Below are 22,738 nucleotides of genomic sequence, written 5' to 3' on the forward strand. Positions count from 1 at the left end.
GAATTTGGAGTTATTATGGGAATTGGACCCACTGAGGATTTTTAGATGTGTGAAGGACATGAGCAGATTTCCTTTGAGGACAATCACTTTCTCCTCAGTTTGGATAATAACAGGAAGAGGCTCATAGTGAGTTCCAGTAACTAAATTGGTACAATAACCCATGCTATTGAGCATTATTATTAATCTAGGTCTATGAAAAGGAAACTAAAGGAGCTTAAATGCAGAATCATTTCTTCATCTTTGACTTTTTAAATCTATTTTTTCTCGAATCGGTAGGATTGGTGCTAATACATTAGTTGCTTAGAACTCTGAAATTAGAAAGTCTCTACATGTGATAACAGAGTCTGTGTCCAGTAGGTAGCACATCCTCATGGCTAGTTTCATATTTGGAAAGAGGATGTAGACATACAGCTTAACTTAAAACTGTAAGTAATTACGATTTTAAAAATCAATGTTTACAACAACGCTTAAAAAATGACAATAATTTGGTCCTGTTAGATATTTACCAGAAACGTTCTTCACATTTGAGGTCCTGTTTAAGAATTTGGAACATTTGCATTTTAATCACATAAGAAAAGGAGGATGTGAAAGAATAATTGGTTCAGCCATTAGCCAATTAAACCTGTAACTAAAAACAAACAAACAACTCCAAGAAACTGACGTTGGTTTCCACAGAACAGTCACAATATGCACGGATCAGATGTTTCCTGGCATTTGGCAACAATAAGGGGAAGGAGATGCTTCCATACCACTTGTTTCCATACAACTGAAATTAATGGAAGTGGATTTGAGGTGCTTGTAGAATCATTCACCCTGTACTATTAGTGTGTCCTCAGATGGGGCTTCTACAGTGATTCCAATTGTTAAAGTCTAGTGGAGAAATAAGATAACTGAATATAGGGCTTGTCTTAGGGCTGGTGTTTTGGAGGCTGGGAATCAAGGCGCCTGCAGATTCAGTATCTGGTGGGGACTCTCGTGGTCCGTAGAGCCCTGCCTTCTCACTGCATCTTCACATGACTGGAATGGGTGCTGGAGTTTTCTCGGGCCCCTTTTATAACGGCACTAATCCCATTCATGACCCAGTCACCTCCTATAGGCCCACCTCCTGATACCATCTTATTGTGACTAGGTTTCAATATGTGGATTTGGGGAGATGCACAACATTCAGTCATAGAGTGGTCCTGTCCAGTTGCATTTCTTCAGTCCCAGAATGCACTGCTGACACGGGTTCTTTGTGTGCTTCCCTTGACAGATACGACGACATATTCCACTGAGCGTTCTGAGCACTTCAAACCCTGCCGAGACAAGGACCTCGCATACTGTCTCAATGATGGCGAGTGCTTTGTGATCGAAACCCTGACGGGATCCCATAAACATTGTCGGTAAGCCATTCGCAGCTGGCACTGGGAACAGGCCCTCAGAGAGGGCAGAGCTCTGCGACTGTACATGTCATTCAATGGCAGAATCAGGAGTCTTCATATGAGAGGGGGCAAAGCTGGTAGCTTTAGTATTTGAGGAAGGTGAAACTGAATTCAAGTAGACAAGATTTGAGTTTTACTTGACTGAAGAAAGGAAGGTTTACTTTTATGTCTTCTAATTTAATAGAAATAATGATGTACTTGCTTTAGAAGCCTGCATTTTTGGTGCAGGACTTAAGTATGTTGGCTTGTCCTCAGAAATAATCCCTTCCTGCAAAACTACAGACTGGAGCCCAACAGAGCAAACTGCTCCTCTAAGATCTAGCATCTCAGTGTTGACTGTGAACTAAGGCCCAGACTGTAACTGTGTCCAGAGAAAACTGTATCTCATCTTGATTCTGCCCTTGTTTGTTAATTTCATTATTTTTTTAACACCTCTCATGATGAAGCATTCTCCAGCCAGATGTTGTAAATGAAATCATAGTCCTGTTATAGTCTAGGTAGAGAGCTACTTAGGGAAAATTCCCAATAGAGATCAGGAGATGTTTAGTTGGTTTTTAGAAACTTAAGGTTATATAAATGCTAAAAATAAAAACAAATGGAGATAAATAGTGCAGTAGTAGGTACTGCAGCTTTAAGGTTCCATAGAAGAATCAAATTAGCATCCAAAACATATTTCCCACTGAGCTTTTATTTCTAGCACTACCCTGGTAATTTGTTTTTCATTGCAATTGTATATGCTTCAGTGATCATATGTACCCACACCCCTTTCCTTCTCTTTATTTACTCTTCTCATATGACACAGTTATTAAATTAATTATTCTGAATCATGAAGCATGGAAAATTATGACTTTTTTCTCTACATATTGCTATTATAAAACTTTATTCCATGTAGTTTTATTAAGGGGGCACAGAGAAATGCATCTGGTAGTTAGGAACTTAGAACACGTTGGCAAATCATGCCTGGCTCTAAGAGCCAGCTGCAGTCCATGAAGAAGATGAGTTGTCATGGTGGGCACACAGGTTTGGAAGAAGTGATAAATGACAGTGGCAGATCTCGGTGAGAGTAACCGTGTATTCTGTCAGGATAAACAGAACTGTGACCTTTCTTCGCCCTTGACAGTATGGCTTCCTTGTGACTCGGAGGCACCATTACATTTATGCCATTTACAAAATTTACACCCCATTTCTGTCCTCTGTGAAATTGGGTTGGGGATGAAGGGGCGTGGGAGTGTTCCTTCCGACATCTCTCTTCTTTGGTTATATTTATTAGGTCAGCATAGACAGATGGAAATCACACGAGGGACTTTAAAACCCCAAGGGAGATGCCAAGAGTGGTCTATCCATTCAAAGCATGAATTGTATCCAAGCTCTTATAGCTCCTCAACCATATGTTAAAGGGATCATCATGTGGAAGTGGAAAATGAAATCAATTGAGTTCCTAATTGATTGATGGAGGGGTTAATCAGATGTCTCACCTAAAGCGGTGACTTTCCAGATGGTGTTTTAGGATCAGATCAGGCCCCACACAGTATGCAGGTGGGTGGGATCATCTTTTCCAAAACTGAGAATCTTGAAAATAACAAGATAATTCTTACTCTTTTTCAACATACAGCCTCAGTCTACTCTGTATTAGTTCATGGTGTATCAGTTTACTCGAGCCGCTGGAACAAAGTACCACAGATTGAGTGGTTTAAACAAAAGAAATACATTTTCTTACAGGTCTGAAAGCTAGAAATCTGAAATCTAGGTGTTGCCAGAGTTGTTTCCTTCAGAGAGCCTTGATGGAAGTGTACCCTCTAAGGTCTCTCTTCTTGGCTTATAGATGACCATCTGCCCCTTGTGTCTTCTCATTTTCTTCCCTCTGTACATGTCTGTATCCAAATTTCCTCTTCTTATAAGGATACCAGTCATATTGGATTAAGATCAACTCTAATGACCCTATTTTAATTTACTTACCTCTATGGAGACCCTCTCTCTAAAGACTCACATTCTGAGGTACTGGAGGTTACGACTTCAACATATTAATTCCTTGGGAGACAGATCCAGTCTATGATATTGGATCTCATGTCTAGAAAAGAAATCTTTTGCTTTTGTGCATATATGCATGTCTAATTCTTTTGCATACACAAGCAGAGATATATCTGTGATTTAGCTGGAACGATGTACATGTATAATAATTTTGATCTTCTGTCTTCATATTTCTTGCATATTTCAGCACAGACAACCTGTTATTTAACATAAAGTCACAACATAGCTAATCATGACAAAAGACCAGCCTACGACAGAATTGGAACTCGAGTAGGTTAATAGATGCCTATAAATCTCTTACTAGAGTGTATGAATAAATCACACATCGCATGTGCCTGCTATTCATCTCCTGGGCTTTGCTGTGAATAAAAAGCTTACATTTGTTCCTGCATCAGCCACTTCTAAGAATTCCCATGTAGTTATTAATAATGTGCTATTTTGTACAGCACTCTATTTAAGTAGTATGTTTCATTCATTCTTCTTCTGCCTTCGACAAATGTTTATTGAGCACCTCCTATCACCAAGACATTGTTGAATAAATACATACAGAAATGAACTTAGGAATTAAGTGGTGCTGTACTTTGTAATGCATTTGAAGTAGATGAAGTAGTTCATCGTCAGGAAGTCAGGAAAACAAGGGAAAGTACTTTCACGTGACTGAAATGCTACCGGGGGTATCTTTGTAATGCATGACTAACCGGACTATGTTTCAAGTTAAACACAATTTAGTACATTAGAGTAGCAATATATAGGGGTGTATGTGAATCCGTCTCATTAAATAGTTTCCTTGTGACATTCAAATCTGAGAGAAATCAAGATACATTTTTTTTTTAGTATTTTAAAAGTAAATTGCAATCCTATGATTGTGATTCCATGGAATCAATTTTTTTTCTACGTTGAAAATGACCGATCATGCTGTAACACTTTTCTGTGTACTTGGCAAAGAAAAACAAAAGCAAAACTACCTAAATCTCTCTGAAAGAGATCCTGAAAGTAGTGTATGTTCAAAAGAGTGAAAGTTGAGATGAGGGAAGTTTCATATTTTTCTCTTTGTTATTTTCTCACTCTTTAGTGTATTTTCAGGTCTTTCATAAAGCCATTTTTAGTATTTAGAAATTACAGAGCAAGCTAATGAACATTTAAGAGCAACACCAAGATTCTAAAAATAACTTGAAAGAGGGGATTTTAAAGGAAGATAGGGGTGTCTGGGTGGCTCAGTCGGTTGAGCGTCTGACTTCGGCTCAGGTCATGATCTCACAGTCCGTGAGTTCGAGTCCCGTGTCGGGCTCTGTGCTGACAGCTTGGAGCCTGGAGCCTGCTTCAGAGCCTGTGTCTCCGTCTCTCTCTGCTCCTCCCCTACTTGTGTGTGTGTGCTCGCTTGCGCTCTCTCTCTCTCTCTCTGTCTCTCTCAAAAATAAATAAACATTAACAAGTTAAAAAAATAAAGCAAATAGTTTGGTAAGGGTAGAATAGGAACACATTCTAATTCACTACCTGAGGGAGTACAGTTTGTTAAATATCTTCTGTATGTAATGTTTCAGTATGTTTCAAAATATTTACATTGTTTCTAAAAGTTTAGTGTACAGAGATGTATAGGTAGATTTATTTGTAAGGATGTTCACCACAGATTTATTTGTAATAGGAAAGAAAAAGCCTGAATGTATAAATGTATATAAATTAGAATATATCTATACATTGAATGAATTCAACCTAAGTGGAATTTTCATAAGGTTTTAGGGACATGAACGTGCTCATTATATCATGTTATATATGAAAATTACGATATTATAAAGTTGAACATATAATAGCAATCCAATTCTAAAAATGAACCTTAGGAAAAAGACTAATAGGTTTTACAACTATTTTCTTCTTCAAACTTTATGAATTTTCTAAGAGCTGCACATTGCACATGTATTTCATTTATGTAATAACTAGTTAAGACAGTTGACCCTTGCTTCTCATCTTTCCATTAAGAAAAATAGATAGTGTCCCTGTCTCTGTAAAATCAAGGTCATTATAATTCACTATTATTAGGCTGATAAGAGAACTTTCAATTAAGCCCTTCCAGATTAAATACTACCAAGTCTATTTGAATGTGTCTGTTCTTTCTTTTATTAATAATTCATTTACACTCTTTACACTAATTCTTTTCCATGCTGAATTCATGTGTTTTGAAACATTAAAAAATGGATTAAAGAACAGAAAGATAGATTGTACGGAAATAAATCTGGGTGCCAAGGAATGCCAAGTCACTAGAAACTCCTTGAATCAAAATATTCTGAATGAAAGCAGGGTATTCTCTAATATATTTATTTTTATGTCATTTCTAGAAATTTTAAGGACTTGGGAAATGGTTCTATCTGTAATCTCTTTCACTAGAGTCAAAGAGGTAACCACTGTAACTGAAAAGACTGGTGGGCATTTGGCTGAGCCAAACATGTTTTGCGGCCAAATTCAAGTTGAAAGGATGTGCCTCTTCTGAATTGAAGCTCGTTAGGTGTTTTGCCAGCCTTGCTGTAAAAATGGATTTTCAAAACTTTGGAAAAGATAACATTTGAGCTGAATTTGATCTGTAGCGATCATTGTGGAAATTTGTCAAGCAATTCACTGGAAGATGTTTGAATCGCTTGAAATATGGGACTGCTAGAAAAAGAGAGAAGCAGTCTAAGGCAACCATTGCCCAAGGCAATACTTCCATAAAGGGGCTGATGGCCTGGGCAATGATCTGGGTGAAATGTTTGCAGGACTTGGGAGCAGGGAAAGCAATTAAAAGGAGGGGGAGCCCTCTAGGAGTTGCTGTTCCTTTGTGTCATTCTGCCTGAGTAGGTTTTGAAATCAAAGCTTCCATTTTTAAGAGAATTGACTGGGCACAATGTAACCATTTTCTGATGATGTACTGTATAAAATTACAGGACCATCCCTGTCAGAGCTTTGCTTCGTCACTTTGGAGGTCCATTAGCTCTCCCACCCAGTGAGGGTCCTCTTTATCAAATGGTTCTCCAGTAAGTGCTCTGAGAGCAGCAGCTAATGATTCCCTGTGGTTGACGCAAGTCAGAATGGAAATGGAGTTTGGCACACATCCCTGAACTCCATTGATGGGAGATGATGGAGGCTGAAATACCTCTAACTCCAGGCCTAGTGGCAAGAACCCCTGCAGAATGGAATTGCATTACAGGGTGAAGGGCTTCAGAAGAATTGTCAAGTTCATCAGACAAATGTTCATGAAAATGTTTGCCACAGTCCAGACATAATTTGAGTAATTTGCAATAGCCATGTTAATAACGAACTGTGCACTGATTACCCCTGATAAGAAGAAATGAGCCAAGGTATAACCATTTGTCCCTTCTTCTCTGTGAATGGAGCTTATCAAAATAGTCTCATTGGTTCCAAAAGCAAAGAAAAACAACACGGTGAGCATAATTTTGCAACTGCGTGACACTCAGGCATTAGTTTACTTAGTTTAAACCATATGCACTGGACCCAAGCTGGTATTCTTCAAGGGCCACATAAAGATCATAAGATCTGAGAAGCACATGTGATGGAGAATAAAAACATATTTTTTAGTTAATGCCCAAAGATTCTTACCTTATTTTGATGTTTTCTAAATTGATTGGCAGCTCTACTTGAAGCATGAAATGGTGTTTCTTAAGGTGGTTGTTCTGATTTGGGTTTCTTGTTACATCAAAGATTGTCGTAAATGTGTTTTTAAATAGCTTCCTTATATGATTTGAGAGGTACATGAGGCAAATGTGAGCATTCAAGACAGACTGAGTTAAAAACTCTGCTCAGCTTTACACGGGGTGTATGAGGGGTTTTTTTGCAAGTCATTTAATCAGAACCTTCAGTCCTTTATTTAAGACAGACAGACAGACAGACAGACAAATACTTGCCCCAAAGAGTGATACAAGAATTGAAAGCAGCAACATCTAGAAAATTCCAAATAGACAATAGCCACTATGTATATGCTTTTCTCAGTTCTTTCCTCTTCTTCCCTTCTGCTTATATTGAAACCAAAGCAAAGCATGTTTGCTGGAATCCTGTGAGAGAAGTTGGGTGGGTATCATCTGTGTATTTATTTATTTATTTATTCATTGATTCATTCATTCCTTCATTCATTCATTTGAGAGACAGGGAGAGAGAAAGAGAGAGAGAATGAATGAGCAGGGGAGTGGGGGAGAGGGATAGAATATTAAGCCGGCTCTACTGCAGCGAGGAGCCCTACGTGGGCTCCATCACACCACCCTGGAATCATGACCTGATCTGAAATCAAGAATCAGATGCTCAACCGACCGAACCACCCAGGCTCCCTCATCTGTGTGTTTAATTAAAAAGAGACTTTTAAAAGGGGAGAAAGGCATGCCAGGGGATTCCTTGTGTGTTCAGAGGACTTAGGCTCCTCACTGCTAATTCTGATACTCTGACAAATCAGCAATTTCTGTTATTTCTCCCAATTCTTCAACCAGTTCTTGCTTTTCCAAGATTTTCTTCTTGCAGAATATAGCTTTAAGAGGAAAAAAAGACATTCTTCCTTTCCTAGGTCATCAGTATAACTTGCCGTAATTGTGTTGACCATTCCCATTTGGACTGGTGGATTAGAGTCGGTACTCTACCACTAAGTAGTAGATGGACAAATTATACATATTCTCTGAGACTCAGTTTTCTTATCTATTAAATGGGAACATGAATATGACTACTTTACAGGATTGCTGTGAGGGTTGATATAAATAAAATGTTCTTGTATAAACACTGAGTTTAATGGAGTCAGTGGGGTATAATATAAGAGGGTGTGTCTGTTGGTTTTTGTCTGCACAGCTTTGTTTTCAGGTCATTTGACTTGAGTCAGGGTTTCTGGATGGGTACTCAGAGTCTCCTAACCACATAAAGTTTAGTTTAGAACTACTAAGGAGAGTTAAACTGACTCAGGTGAATTTTTGAAAAACACAGTAATAACTGATCATGGGCTGGAACACTTTTCAGAGTCAAGGGCCATTATAATTATTCAAGCAGTAAACTTAGGGGAAAAGCAGGAACAAGAGGCTACGGTTTGTTAGGCAAATTCTCCCTCTTCTGTAGATAGGAATATGCAGAACGCTCCCCTTTCCTCTTAACTGTTCAGGCCATTCTGACTGAGGACCCTCCACAGCACCCCTGGATGTGCCCCCCACCCCTAGGTACAAGCTTCTTGTGCGTGGCCTGTTGGGTTGCAGTGAGTTGGCATCTCCCCCACTCAGCCAGAATAATGTGATCACATTTGCCATAATTTAAGTGAATTATGGATTCTTTCACCAAATTTATTTGTTTTGAATATTGAGAACATATCCATAAATATCCTTGTAGCTAGAGGCAGTCTGTCTGTACAGATATGAACAACATTAGACATGGTAACACAGGCCCTGCCGTGCAGGCTTCTCAGGCAAACATTCCAGTAAGAAAAAAACAAACAGGACAAAGATGGCTGGGATGTTCTGCCTAGGCTCCTGGGGCAATGAGAGAACATGCACGATCCTCCCGCCATCTACCTGTCTATTAATTTTAGAACATTGGGCAGCATTTCCACTTCCTGAGGATGGTGTCTTTTCAATTCACTTTGGTTTAGCATCTTTGAAAAAAATGTAAAAGAATATTTAAGGACCAGATCAACATTGTCTATCTATATCTATCATCTGTATCTGTATCTGTATCTATATATACATATATATGTATATACGTATATAAATATGTATATGTAGGTATGTGTGTATATATATGTATATATGTGCATATATATATATATAGTGTGTGTGTATATATATATGTGTGTGGGTATATATATATATATATATATATATATATATATACATATACATTTAAGTTCCTCAACATACTGTAATCTGAATGGCCATATAGGTTGTTATCCAAACCAAAAATATTTGAGATGTAATGGCCAGTTTTAATAATTTCTTCTCTAAAATAAGCATAAACCAGGAATACCTTAAGCTAAGTGCGGCACATGGTTGCCCTAATTACAATTCAGATAAAACTCAAATTCATGGAAAAACATGTAGGCTATATGTATTTTCCTTAATATAAATTTCACAGGATTGTACAACCTCTGTATTATTATCCCCACTTTTTCCGAATCAGCTGAGCATTCCCTGAGACACCAAGTACTGAATAAGAAGGCAGAGCAGGGACTCCCAGAGCCCAGGCTCTCTCCACTGTACCCCAAATCTATGGAAGGAAACGTCGACATCCAGTTAGTGTTGTCTTTAGTTACCCTTGTGCCTCGCCATTATTTGTGAAAACTAAAAAATGTGGCTAGAGAAAGAAGCAGCTGAAGACAGCATTTCTAAAGTATATCTTGGAGTGCATCTCTATAAATCTGTTTTTTTATGATCACAGCTATTCTCATGTTTTAATGAATATCAGGAAAATTAGTCTGCTTTAAGCCGATTCAGTGCTATGCACATACACACATATGTATATGGAATATTTACTAAGTATCTGCTGTCGAGCGGGACACTGAGGTCCAACGGTAAATGAGAAGAAAGCATCCCTTTCTTTACAGAAGTTGCTGTTAGTTGGAGCACGAGGAAGTCCCCACAATCTAGCGTGACAGGTTTCCATGGTGGGCAAACACTGACAATCACTGCGTACCAAAGGTTACACTTGAGATAGGAGGGAAATCCTTACCAGAATGGTAACTTAGAAGGAATATCTTCATCAAGTACATTTCATACAAAACCCCCTTTTCAAGTTTAAAAAAAATGAGAAATTAACAATAAAATTAGAAGATGAAACAGGAGATAAATGAAAGTATTAAGCGTGATTTGAGGAAAATCTTGTTCAGAGATAGATGTGACATGTGGTGATACAGAATATGCTTATAGATATATATGTCATATGTAGGAGGTATAGAATGTATGCTTCGTCCTATCCTACATACACTAAAATGTAAGTGGCAGTTTGATACATTATTTCCATTATTCTACCAATGTTTATTAAGCACATTCGGTGCTTAATGTCCAATGGAATGTAGTAGGAGTGTAGGGATAAATGTGCTCAGAAAAACTAAGAGAAGGATTGAGATGGACATATTCTAGTTCAGTTCAACATGACAAGTTCTGTGATCTGTATCATCCAATGTATATGATCTGTATGTACTTAGCTCATAGCTGCATAGGAGACTCCAAAAACCAGTTGTCAGTCCTAAAGCCAGGAAGAGCTTCTGAAAGGAAGTAACATGAATTTGCACTTGGAAGGATAAAGAGCCTCCTCCTTCCTCAGTTGGAAGCTTGTTCTTGCTTGCCAACACAGGCATAGAGAGTTGAGCTGCTATTGGAGAAAATTCCCTTCAAGCCCCAGGGAGGAAATTTCAAATGTATTTTACGTGCAGTTAAGAATAATCAGTTTACGTCATAAATTCTTTCTTCAGTTGGGCACTTCTTTTCTGATTTATTTCCTCTCTTGTGTCCAGATGGTTATCAACAACATGTCGGGACATAATGACATCTTTAATTCCATTCCCTTAAAATCTGGAATTTTATGGTGAGTGGAAAGAACAGACAAGAGTATGAGTTTAATTTTTATTTTTTTAATTTTTATTTTGAGAGAGAATGAGGGCGAGTGGGGAGGGGCACAGGGAGAGAGAGAATTCCAAGCAGGTTCCATGATCAGCATGGAGCCTGACAAGGAGCCTGATGTGGGGCTTGAACTCATGACCATGAAATTATGACCTGAGCCAAAATCAAGAGCTGGATACTTAACCCACTGAGCCCTCCTGGTTCCCCAAGAGTATGGTTTTTCAAACCTGTATCATATTGATTAAATTATTAAATCAAGATTCCTTTTATTTACACAAAATTAATTTATAATTTTTATCTACATATATGAAATATTTGCAGAAACCTTTTAATATCTATAATCTAAAATTAATTTATTAATATCTTCAGTATAAGTAATGATTTTCTGGCACTCAGATTTTCCTAACAAATTAAACATATCCGTTTAAGGATACCTTGACCATCAAGCATTGTGGAATTATTCAAGGAGAATGTAAAGGAGCTAAGATACTTGTCGGCATATTCAAGTAAAATGCCCTTCATTTTTGCACCTAAAAAGTATTTCTTTTCTCTAGCAGCTGTGAGGCTCATAGGAGGTCAAAGTAAGATAACAATATAGAGATTCCCTTCTAATGCATCAGATGGCATTTTGGCATTTACAGTGATCTGCACAAGAAAGAAAGGTTGTAAGAATTCAACCAGAGAAAGAAAGGTTGTAAGAATTCCTGAGACAAGGTGGCTTTCTAGTTCCTCAAAGGCTACTTTTTCATTCGAACACATCATAAATGGAGTTATAGCTCACATCAGGGAAAGGAGTTACTATTTCAACAGAAGACTTCATTAAACAAACAGACCCCAGGCTTTGGGGCAGAGGGGTGCTCTGCGATGGCAGTGTGGAGAGACCAAAATGATGCCCTGAGCCTGGCCTCCCTGGAGTCCACTAAAAGCACATTCATCCCAATGACCCTGTGCTCCTGAAGGGCAGAAATTCAATTAGGAACTCTCAGCATTGAGCCTTGGAAGGGAGGGGAGTGTATGTTAGTGGGAGACTCCACCTCCAGAAGAAGAACATACTCCAGCAGTTACAAAATCCAGGCTAATAATAGGACAATGGAGAGCGAATAACGCTAGGTTGGAAAGAACTGCAGAAAGGATGAGCTGATAAAGCATCTACTTTAAATAAGGTCATAATTTTGCCACAGTTTCGGGTGTGCTTCTGGGCTAATTTACAGCTACAATTGAAGTCACACTGAGGCCTTACTCTCTGCAACAAGGTTTTATTTTCAGTGCTCTGGAAAGCTCTTTCCTTTCTGCCTGGGTTAGCATATGTGAAAGAAATAATGATTGTTTTAATGATATTAAATAGTAGCTTTGATCTCTTTCCCCTACAAGCTAACCAAAACATTATCTGGATGTATGAAGTGATTCATTTGTGAACAAAATTTCTGTTTCTATTATAATATTCCTGTTCACCTACCTGACTCTCCCACTAGGCTGTGAGTTCATCTTTGCTTCTGGAACCTGCTACCTACTCACTAAAGATCCATTTTATAAATGAAAAGAACTCTAGGCAATACCTACCACCTGCCTTTTTCAGAGGATAGAATTGGGGTGTTAAACGGGAGACAATGAAAATGCTAACATCCATCTATTATTTCACACCTACTAAGTGCAAGGTGAAAGTTTTAACCCTTAATACACTGCTTCATGATTGCCTACACTGTCCTCATTTTACATCTGCAAAAGAATGTTGTTATCACCATTTGATGTCATGAAGGAGGCTCAGAGATGGAAGGTAGCTTCTTCAAGGATGTGCAGCCAGTAGGCAGCAGGAGTGAGCACCAATCTGTTTTGTTTGCCTGTCAAGCTCTGGATCTTTCAGTCTCCTCAAACTTATGTCATTATAAGAATCACTGAAGGAGAAGGTTAAAAATGTAGATTCTCAGGCTCCCCTTCTAAAGCTTCTGATTCAGGTCTTAAGATGGCACCCAAGAATCATGCATTCAGATGATTCCATTATTGAGACAAGTTGGGGGAATAGTGAATGAGACTAGTGTTTCTCAAATTTTGAGTGGGTGAATCCTCTGGAGATTTTGTTCAACTGAAGATTCATGTACAGCAGGTCTGAGGTGAGGCCTGATATTCTGTATTTCTTTGCTTTGCTTTGCTTTTTCTTTCTTTTTTCTTTTCCTTTCTTTTCTTTTCTTTTCTCTTTTCTTTTTTCTCTTCTTTTTTCTTTCCTTTTCTTTTCTTTTCTTTTCTTTTCTTTTCTTTTCTTTTCTTTTCGAGAGACAATGAAGGCGAGAGAGAGAGAGAGAGAGAGAGAGAGAGAGAGAATCTTAAGCAGGCTTCATGCCCAGGGTAGGGTTCAATCTCACAACTGTGGGATTGTGACCTGAACCAAAAACAAGAGTCAGACACTTAACTGACTGAGCCACCCAGGGGCCCCCTGATATTCTGTATTTCTAACCTTTTTTTAAATGTTTGTTTATTTTTGAGAGAGAGAGAGAGGAACAGAGAGAGAAGGAGACAGAGAATCCAAAGCAGGCTCCAGGCTCTGAGCTGTCAGCACATAGCCCGATGTGGGACTTGAACCCACAAACTGCAAGATCATGACCTGAGCCAAAGTCAGATGCTTAACTGACTGAGGCACCCAGGCCTAACCATGTGTTTCTAACCATGTCCCAGATGATGCCCATACTGCTGCCCCATTGTCCACACTTTGAGCAGTAAGGAATTAAGTTCCCATGCTGCCTAGCACACAGGAGGAGCTGTCTTCTCCATGCATGGGGTCTTTTCATAATCCTGCCACTACGTTACATCCTCCATCCATATGCAGCTCAGTAATTGTGTCTAAGTAAAATTTTCTGCTCACACTTGAGAATATGTGAAGCTTCTGGAAACCTGTGTTAATCTCTGCTAGTTATCTTACAAGTTCATCTATTCTGCTGAGTAATCCCTAGGTACACACAGCGTGACTTAGTCCTATGCTTACCCCATCCAGAACAGTTTTATAAGCCAAATGTCTCATCAGGTTTCTGTTCTATCAGGGAGATTTTATATACCATATCTGAGATTTATAGGTTTAGGCTGGACAATTAGTATTTCTTCCAAGGAGCGGAACCTTCAAATTAGGGGGAAAAGTTCAGAGAAAGAAATGTATACAGCACTTGTTAAAGTTGCTAATAACCACATCTCCCTGGGAATTGGGTTTATTCAAGATAACTCATCTGAGGCTTTTTAAAAATACTATTTTTTCAATTTTATTCAAAATTATTTTCAAACTAAGAAAGCTATTATATGTAAACATGACAATACATTAAACAGGTTTTACAATGGAAGACTAAATTTTCAAAAGGACAGTTCCGATTTGTCAGAAACAACGTTGTAAATCTAGGTCTTGCTGCTTCCTAGCTGTGTGACATTTGGTAATATCTTAGCTTCTGTGTACATTAATTTCTTTTTCTTTTCTTGAGTATAGTTCACACACTGAGTGTTAATTTCTTCATTGTGAAATCACCTGATTGGAGATAATTCCCAAGGTCACTTCTAATTTCTAAAATAGGTTGAAGAAGCTGAGTGAGCTATTGTATTTTCACCTGTGTCAGTAAATACTATTGTTTTACTATTGTTTCTTTTTTTTATTAATGTATTCATTTTTTAATCTTATTTAAATCCAAGCTAGTTAACATATAGTGTAATGATGATTTCAGGAATAGAATTTAGTGATTCATCACTTACATATAACACCCAGCGCTCATCCCAACAAGTGCCCTCCTCAATGACCATTGCCCAGTTAGCTCATCCCCCCAACACCCCTCCAACTACCCTCTCATTACTACATTTCTATCAAAGAAAAGCAGAGCAGTTTCAGAAGATGCTGAAGATTTCTGGAAGACACCATAGCTGTTCTGTCTTTTGAAGTACACAAGAGGAAATGCTGAATTGAGAAGAATGTGACTGTTACAGGAAAAGTGGCACAAAGCAAACCTATTACCCATCTGTGCCTGTGCTTCCAGACGGGCAGGTCCATGTATTCACCTGGAGGGTGTCTTAAAAATTCAAATTCTGGTTCAGTAGGGCCAGGGCAGGGCTGAAAATCTGCATCTCTAACAAGCCTGTGGCATTGCTGACTGCAGACCTGGCTTTGGGTAGCAAGTTGCTTTACCTGTATGCTTCAACCTTAGCTGCATAATAGAATCTCCCAGGGAGATTCAACATTCAGATGCTCAGGCCATATACAGAAGAAAACAGTTTGCATCTCTGTAAGTGGGGCATTAATATCTATTTTTAAACCAGCTCTGGGAGTTCCAATGGGCAGCCAACATTGCAAATCACTGGTCTACACTGCTGCTATAAACCTCCTTCACTTCCCCGGTCCCTGACAATTTTGGGTTTTCCTTTATGGAAAACTCTTTTATCACAATGTTAGTTGAATTCAGAACAGGTACTTACCCTCACTTCTGCCATCCCAGTAGGTCAAACTGACTACGCTAAGAGATCATCCTGTTCATCTCACAGAGTGCTTTCTAGTCTATGCCTGTAGACTTGGAGAATCTCATGGTAGTCTGTATGAAGCATGCTGCCTTTGTATTTTCCTGTGTCCCAGCACCACCATCACATATGGACACTTTTCCATAAGCTACATGGGTCTCCACAGTTATCACTTTCAGGTCACCTATTGCTGCACAAACATGGTACCCATATTTAGCAAAATGTTCCATGACTGCATGTTAAGACCTAATTGTTCTCTCTCTCTCTCTCTCTTTCTCTCTCACTCTCATTATGTCTTTTTCCATTCTGTCTCTTCCATTCAGCCTTCCATACACACTGAGCACTTACTCTGTCAAGCCCGTGCCAGGTGCTTCAGTGGAACTTGTGTATAGACGAAGTACTTCTCTTGTACGGCTTCATTGGAATTGAAACCCAGAAGTGACATTGCTTGGCCCAAGGATGCGAACATTTAATGGCTCTTGACCCAAAATTATCTTGCCTGCATTGGGTAGTTAAATTTCTGCTTACTAATTTAATATGTGTAAGCTTGCCCCTCATTATCATTCACTGTCTGTGTCTTTGATTAATAAACACCCTACATCCTTTATGTGGACATAAAGTGAACTTTTATTTTTACTTCACAAGTTAATTTTTTGAAGGCTATAGAAAACCAAGAAGGAGTATTAAGCCAGTGAGTAACATTTTCATTTTAGGCATGTATTATGTTTTGATCTATAAAAGCTGCCAGTTTATTCTCTATGTGTGCAAGACTTAGAAGTGGCCTTGTGGCAAACGTTCTTTTATTTAAATAGACCCTCTTAGTTTTGCACATATGAGACAGGCATGCACTCAGAGTCTGGCAGGATGAGGATGAATGGGGTGTGTGCACATGTGTCTCTGTGTTTGTGTGTGTGTGTCTGTGTGTGTTCGTGCTAGCCTGTCCCTCCAGCAGATCCTGGGAATGTAATGTTCTAGAACAGAATGAACAGTCAGTGTAATAAGGAGCTCAGGGCATTTTAGGTGAGAAGAGATGAAGAACCTAAATCATGCCCTTCCAAATTTGAAGTGAAGGGCACTTGTCTCAGAAGAACAGAGTGATCTGATTAGGATCCATAGCGGGAATGGGTACCAAAAGCTCCAAAGGTGAGCTCACAAGGAGAAGGTGGAAGAGTAGAGTGGTGGCCCAGACTCTGATTTGCAGCCCGGAGACTGGTGATTTTGTAATGTCGTAGAGTATAGGTGGAACATTCTCTGCTGGCTTCTCTACTTGGTTCTTTTGAATAGGAGTTAAACCCTCTTCATCTCTCACTAGGTTGGGATTTCTGCAAAAACTTCCAAGTCTTGATGGATCAGCATCCTCTTGAAGGGTTACCACTTTCCTTTGTGGTGCCACCTTGTGGCAAAGTCTACAATGACAATGCTTGTAGCTGGTGGAACTTAGCCATCTTTTCTTCCACTAAGCGTTTGGACTAGGAAGGGAAAAAACTCTAACATTTGAACAACCAGATGAAAGGGAAATTTGGACTTTCAGCCACGAGTGGTAGTCTGCTTGCGAACTTTCTTGAGCTGTTTATGGAGGGTTATTGTGTTTGCTTTTCTTGTTGGTTCAGAAAGAGCATGTGAGTGACAGGGGTGATACAAGTGAAAGGAGATGTTCCTGCCTAGATGCCGTGCCTCTTTTACCCTACCCAACATCAACCTGGAGGAGCTATAGAGAAAAAGCATCAATACAAAGGAGACATTAGGAGAAACTCTCATGAAAAAATGCTGAGGGGGATAGGGGTATTCAGCTTTCCAGTATGTGCAATCTAGCTTATAGTAGGATATAGCCAGTGTGGCTGTGGGCGTACCATGGGAGAGGAGCCAATAGAATTTTGCTTTTGCTTTTCCCCCTCTGTGGTCTGGTGTAACTGATATTCACACCATGGTGGCTCAAGCTATGTGGCTGAGACTACCTATAAAATCTAGGCAGCAAATGTGGATGGAGAGCAGAAGGAAAACTTGTGAGACTTCATTAGGCTCAGGTAGGCATTTCCTCATCTTTCTTTCTCCAAGCCCACTCACCACAAGTTCATTCTACCTTGGTTCTAACTCTTGGAGGTCTGCAAATCTGAGAAGGTCTAACTTTGTTCTCTGTATCCATTGCCTGAAAAATTAGCTAACACCCTTGGGGGAAAAATGAGCTTCTCATACCAAAACTAAGGCAGAGGAGCAATGCCATTTAAAAAGTGCATGAATCAGAGGAAGTCTTTAGACTAAGGAAAGGAGTCTGAGGCCGTGACCTAAAGAAGTATTGCAGTGTGTATGTAAAGAGAAAATACCAGATGGGTTTGAAGGAGATGAAACACAACCTATATTTGCTAATGAAGGAATAAAGGTAAGAGGGAAAGAGAAGATTTAAAGGGACTGACAAATTTCTGATTTGAGCAGCTGGGCAGTATCATTCATTGAGCTGGCAAAAAAGAATGAAAACAAAAGTTACATCACTCCATCACTTACTAGCTTTAAGAAGAGGAAAAATCATTTAACTTTCTTCTACTCAGTTTTCTCATCTGTGAAATAGGTATGATAATAACAGCACCTGTTTTGTGGATTAAACTTGAATTGCCCTGGACAAGCCAGAACACATGATCATTTCATATTTCCAAAAAAGTGATAGGGACATCTGAGTGGCTCAGTTAGTTAAGTGCCCAACTCTTGAGTTTAGCTCAGGTCATGATCTCACAGTTTCGTGAGTTCAAGCCCCACATCAGGCTCTGTGCGCTGACTGCATGGAGCCCGCTTGGGATTCTTCTCTCTCCTCTCACTCTGCCCCTCCCCTGCTCACACTCTCTCTTTCTCAAAATAAACAAACTTAAAAAAAAAAAGTGATGAAATGGCAAAATCATCATTGAAGAATTCTTTCCTTTCATATATGCTTCTTATCACATGTACAGGGTGTGTGTGTATATGTGTGTGTGTGTCTGTGTGTGTGTGTGTGTGTGTGTGTGTAAATTTATGAACTTTTTCTTTAGGTATTTTAAATAATATTTCCTCTTGTATTCCAATCCTCATTTCTTTAGTTTGCTCTACTTTTGAATGGTTTTAGTGTTTTTTATAGTTCAGTTATTTTTCTTCAATATTCTGCTTTCTCCAGATATACTTAGAGATTTTTAAATTATTAAAAACATTTTGTTAAGTTTTATATTTGTTTAATTTATATTATTATAGAAATACAAACTCATTTTACTTTATTTATAGAATTTAGATTAAAAAAAGGCACTTGGCTCCAGGGTTAAGCACTATTAATATTTTTGCATAGAGTCTTCAAGTCTTGGCTAGAAATACTGCTCTTCATAATATTTCATTTTTCTCCTTTGTATATGTGCTATTTCTGTTTATTTATTCAGGTGTTTCTGTAACACTCCCTTAATGCTTTGAAGATTTCTTTATGTCCTCTACTGTGTCCCTTGTTGATTTTTACCCTATATCTTCTATCACTTAACTAGTAAAGAGTAGTTCTTATGTGTTTTTTATAGGAAATGTACTGATTCTTGTATTTTTATCTTATATCTAGATACCTTATGAACTAAACATTTACAGTTAGATTTACAGTTGCCTTTTGTAGGCTTGTAATCATGCGATATGAAAATAATGTATCTTTTGTTTTATAGACTTCTGTTAAATTTTCTTATTTGGCTTTCACATACTATTGTATTGATCCAGCAGTTCAAATTAATATTAAATAAGATACAGCTTATTAAAGGTATTAATTAACTTATCTATTTATTATGTATTACACTATAGAGAGTTTGTCCATAGATTTTTCAATATATTATTTTATTTGGCATGGATTAAAATTTGTGCATAGACCTTTCCATCAGCACATTTAATGGAATGCTTTATTCTCATTAAGCTATTCATGGTGTATTTGCCTGTATAGAAATATTCTTCATGCATACAATAAACTTAATCCTATTGTTTAATTGTAACTACTGGTAATATAGTTAAGATATTAATTTAATATTCATTAATGAAATTGGCCGGGCTTAATTTTTTTTTATTAAAGTTCTATTACATTAGATGTCAGCTTTACTTCTATTTCACAGAATACCTTAAAAAGTCTCCATTTATTCCCCAAATTTCAGAGCAATTTGTGTAATAGCTGTATTAAGACTGCTTCGTATTTTAAATGAATTTACCAGGATATCACTAGGATCCTTTGTAGTAGGGTAGTTATATTGTCAACTTTATCCAGTCTTGTCTTCATCCTTCCTCTTTTCTTTAACTCACTCTAGTGTTGTGTATTTATATAATAATTTTATCATACAGTTGAAGTTTACTTATATATCCTTATATATCTCTGTCTCTCTTTTCTAAATATATGTGTTTTTTTTCCAGTTGAGTACATTTACCAGGCCATTAAATATATTCTTACAATTTCAATGAATTTTACCAATATTTATTTACAGTTGAACAACATGGGTTTAAACTGCATGTGTCCACTTACCTGTGGATTTATTTTTCAGTAAATACTGTACAGTACTGTAAATGTATGTTCTTTCATTTATAATTTTCTTAGTAACATTTTCTTTTCTCTAGCTTACTTTATTATAGGATATAGTATATAATACATATAATATACAAAATGCCTGTTCGTTGACTGTTTATGTTATTGGTAAGGCTTCAGTTCAATAGTATGCTATCAGTAGTTATGTTTTGGGGGCCCCAAGAGTGATATGGAGATATTCAACTCCGGGCAGGGGGGCTTGTCACCTTCTTACCCCTGCGTTGTTCAAGAGCCAACTGTACTTATTCAAATGTTTTGTTTTTACCTTTTTTCAAAATATTTTTAAAGCATTGACCTCATATTCTGTGTGACTTTAGTTAAATTAGATGAAAAGCTTTTCTTTTTTCTTTTCAATAATAAAAGTACTTTGCACCATAACTTTTTTTTGTAAGCTACATGTAAATTTTTTTAACGTTTATTTTATTTATTTTTGAGAGAGAGATCACAAGCAAGGGAGGGGCAGAGAGAGAGGGAGACACAGAATCCAAAACAGGCTCCAGGCGCTGAGCTGTCAACACAGAGCCCTCGTGGGGCTTAAACTCATGAACTGTGAGATCATGACCTGTGCTGAAGTTGGACGCTCAACCGACTGAGCCACCCAGGTGCCCTGTTACATGTAAATTTTTTTTTTTTTAAGTAGGATGGTTCTGTGCCCCTGATTTCTTCCTTGACACAATGATATTTGGTAGAGATTAAAAGTATAAAAGAATATTGTTCAAAATTCTGTCTCAAAAGTTTACATCACTGTAACCTGAGATTGTGATCTACAAGCATAGAGACCACATTTACACATCTACATGGCTAAGTATGCCGATTTGGGAATGAGTAAGGATTTTCACCATGGACAAGTCAGCAATATCTTTCCTTCTAAATGTTTTATTAAAAAGGCAATTTATTCACTCAAAGACGCAAAATGCAAAACCTTTCAATTTAATTACTCTTGTTGCTCATATCCTTTATGTCTTTATTTTTACCAATTCAGTATGTTTGTGATAATTTCTCTCTTCTGTATTTAAAAAATGATTTTATGGCATAGCTAAACATCAATCTGCTATTCATTTCAAAGAAAACCTCTGTGACACAGTTAATTTTGAATATAATTTTATCACTATAAGCTGTCACCATTAATTTACTTAGCACCTTAATTGTATTATATTAATATTGACAGGCTTATTTAATTTTATTCACATTTGAGTGGTCTGTTTTTTTCACCGTTTAAGAAATTTCTTTCTGTATTTTAGGGTTTTCTTTTAATACATGGCTCATAGTGGGTTTTTATTTTATTTTATTTTATTTATTTAATTTTAATTTTTTTTTTTTTGCTTTCCTGTATGCATTTATTTTTCCCCGAGAAAACTTGATTTGATAGTCAAATTTTGACTTGATAGTCAACTACATGTACATAACAGAGTATCATTCCAAACAATATAACCAAGCTTAATACAGCTTCAATATTTTAATAAGCTTTGTATCTGTTAAGATTATATGTGTTTGTTATGCCTGTCTTCTGAGTCGATCAAGACCAATGGTAATAGGTACAAAATATTCTTGGAGAATAGATGTAAAAAATATAATTCTGGAGCAAGGAACATACCGTTCATATTCATAGTGTTTAGATAGAAAGACACTCACTGATAGGTTACATGTCAGAAAGCATGGGAACCAAGCACCTTTTCTAAAAATATTCCTTGGAGCTTCCTTCATCACTGGGGCTGAGTCAGATAAAGCATAATGAAAATGAAGAGAATCCATACAAAGAGTGAGGGGCAATGTTTTATAGGCAAGTAAATTAGAACACTTCACTACCAATGGGAATTGTTTCTATAAAGTTTTAGTTCATATAATTTTAGATATGAAGATACACTATAAACTTCTTTAAGAATGCATAATGAGATGTGTTTATAAAATGAATTACCTTGATGAACGTTATAAAGAGGTAAGAGCTGTAGCTTCGAAAGAAAGAAAAAGAAAGAGAAAAGAAGAGAAAAACCCAACATAATGTTTTGGTTGTTCAACCACATTTCTACTATCCAAACTGCCTTATGCCGAACCTCCTTTAATTTTTGCAATCAGAAATATTTTAAAACAGCTTTGTCTAAATTTTGGCTATATATTGAACAATACTAGCAAATCATGATGAAATTGGGAGGGGGATAGCATCAGTAAAATCATTTTTCCACAAGGCCTTTATATCAGATATAAATTATTATAGACTTTAAGCATATTTGTTTATTTTATCCCTCATTAATCTGTCTTTCCTGTTGTAGAACAATAAGTCTAACATATGGGCATTTTTAAAAGGCTATGAATATTTAGATTAAAAAGAAAAGGTTTCCATTAATAATTGTTTGTAAGCAGCAAAACTTCAATTATCTAAATCCTTGGGCATAGAAACATTCCTTTGGTGTTTGGATATATGTGCCATTATTTTTAATATGGTTCTTAATTAATGGTCTTTTTTATAAAAGGAGATAAAGAACACAAACACAAACAATAAAATGGCATGTGTTTGTTTGGGTCGGTTTTCATTGTGTTTGTCTAATATAAATGAGGATTAGTTGAACTTGAGCAAGAGATATTCAATCTAAGTCTCATATCATTGTAAATTCTCAATTTTGGCTTAAAGTATGGGCAAGAGTCTTCTTGTATGCATTTGCAATTTTTCTTCTCTTCTTAAACACTTTTCCATTTTATCTAGAGAATTC

The 22,738-nt window shown here is 37.4% G+C and overlaps 1 protein-coding gene across 10 annotated transcripts in view; it reads left to right on the forward strand.

The window, feature by feature from the left end:
* NRG3 (neuregulin 3) overlaps positions 1-22,738 on the forward strand; it is a 1,050,974-nt gene that overhangs the window by 467,324 nt on the left and 560,912 nt on the right. For all 10 annotated transcript variants that reach the window (XM_019444764.2, XM_019444770.2, XM_019444765.2 and 7 more), the window contains exon 2: positions 1,253-1,382. In XM_019444764.2, coding sequence (XP_019300309.2) covers positions 1,253-1,382 — 130 coding nt within the window. The remainder of the gene's footprint in view (positions 1-1,252; positions 1,383-22,738) is intronic.

Source organism: Panthera pardus, unplaced genomic scaffold (assembly GCF_024362965.1).
Source record: "Panthera pardus isolate Hobbes unplaced genomic scaffold, ASM2436296v1 HiC_scaffold_22, whole genome shotgun sequence".
In the NCBI taxonomy this organism is placed as follows: Eukaryota; Metazoa; Chordata; class Mammalia; order Carnivora; family Felidae; genus Panthera; species Panthera pardus.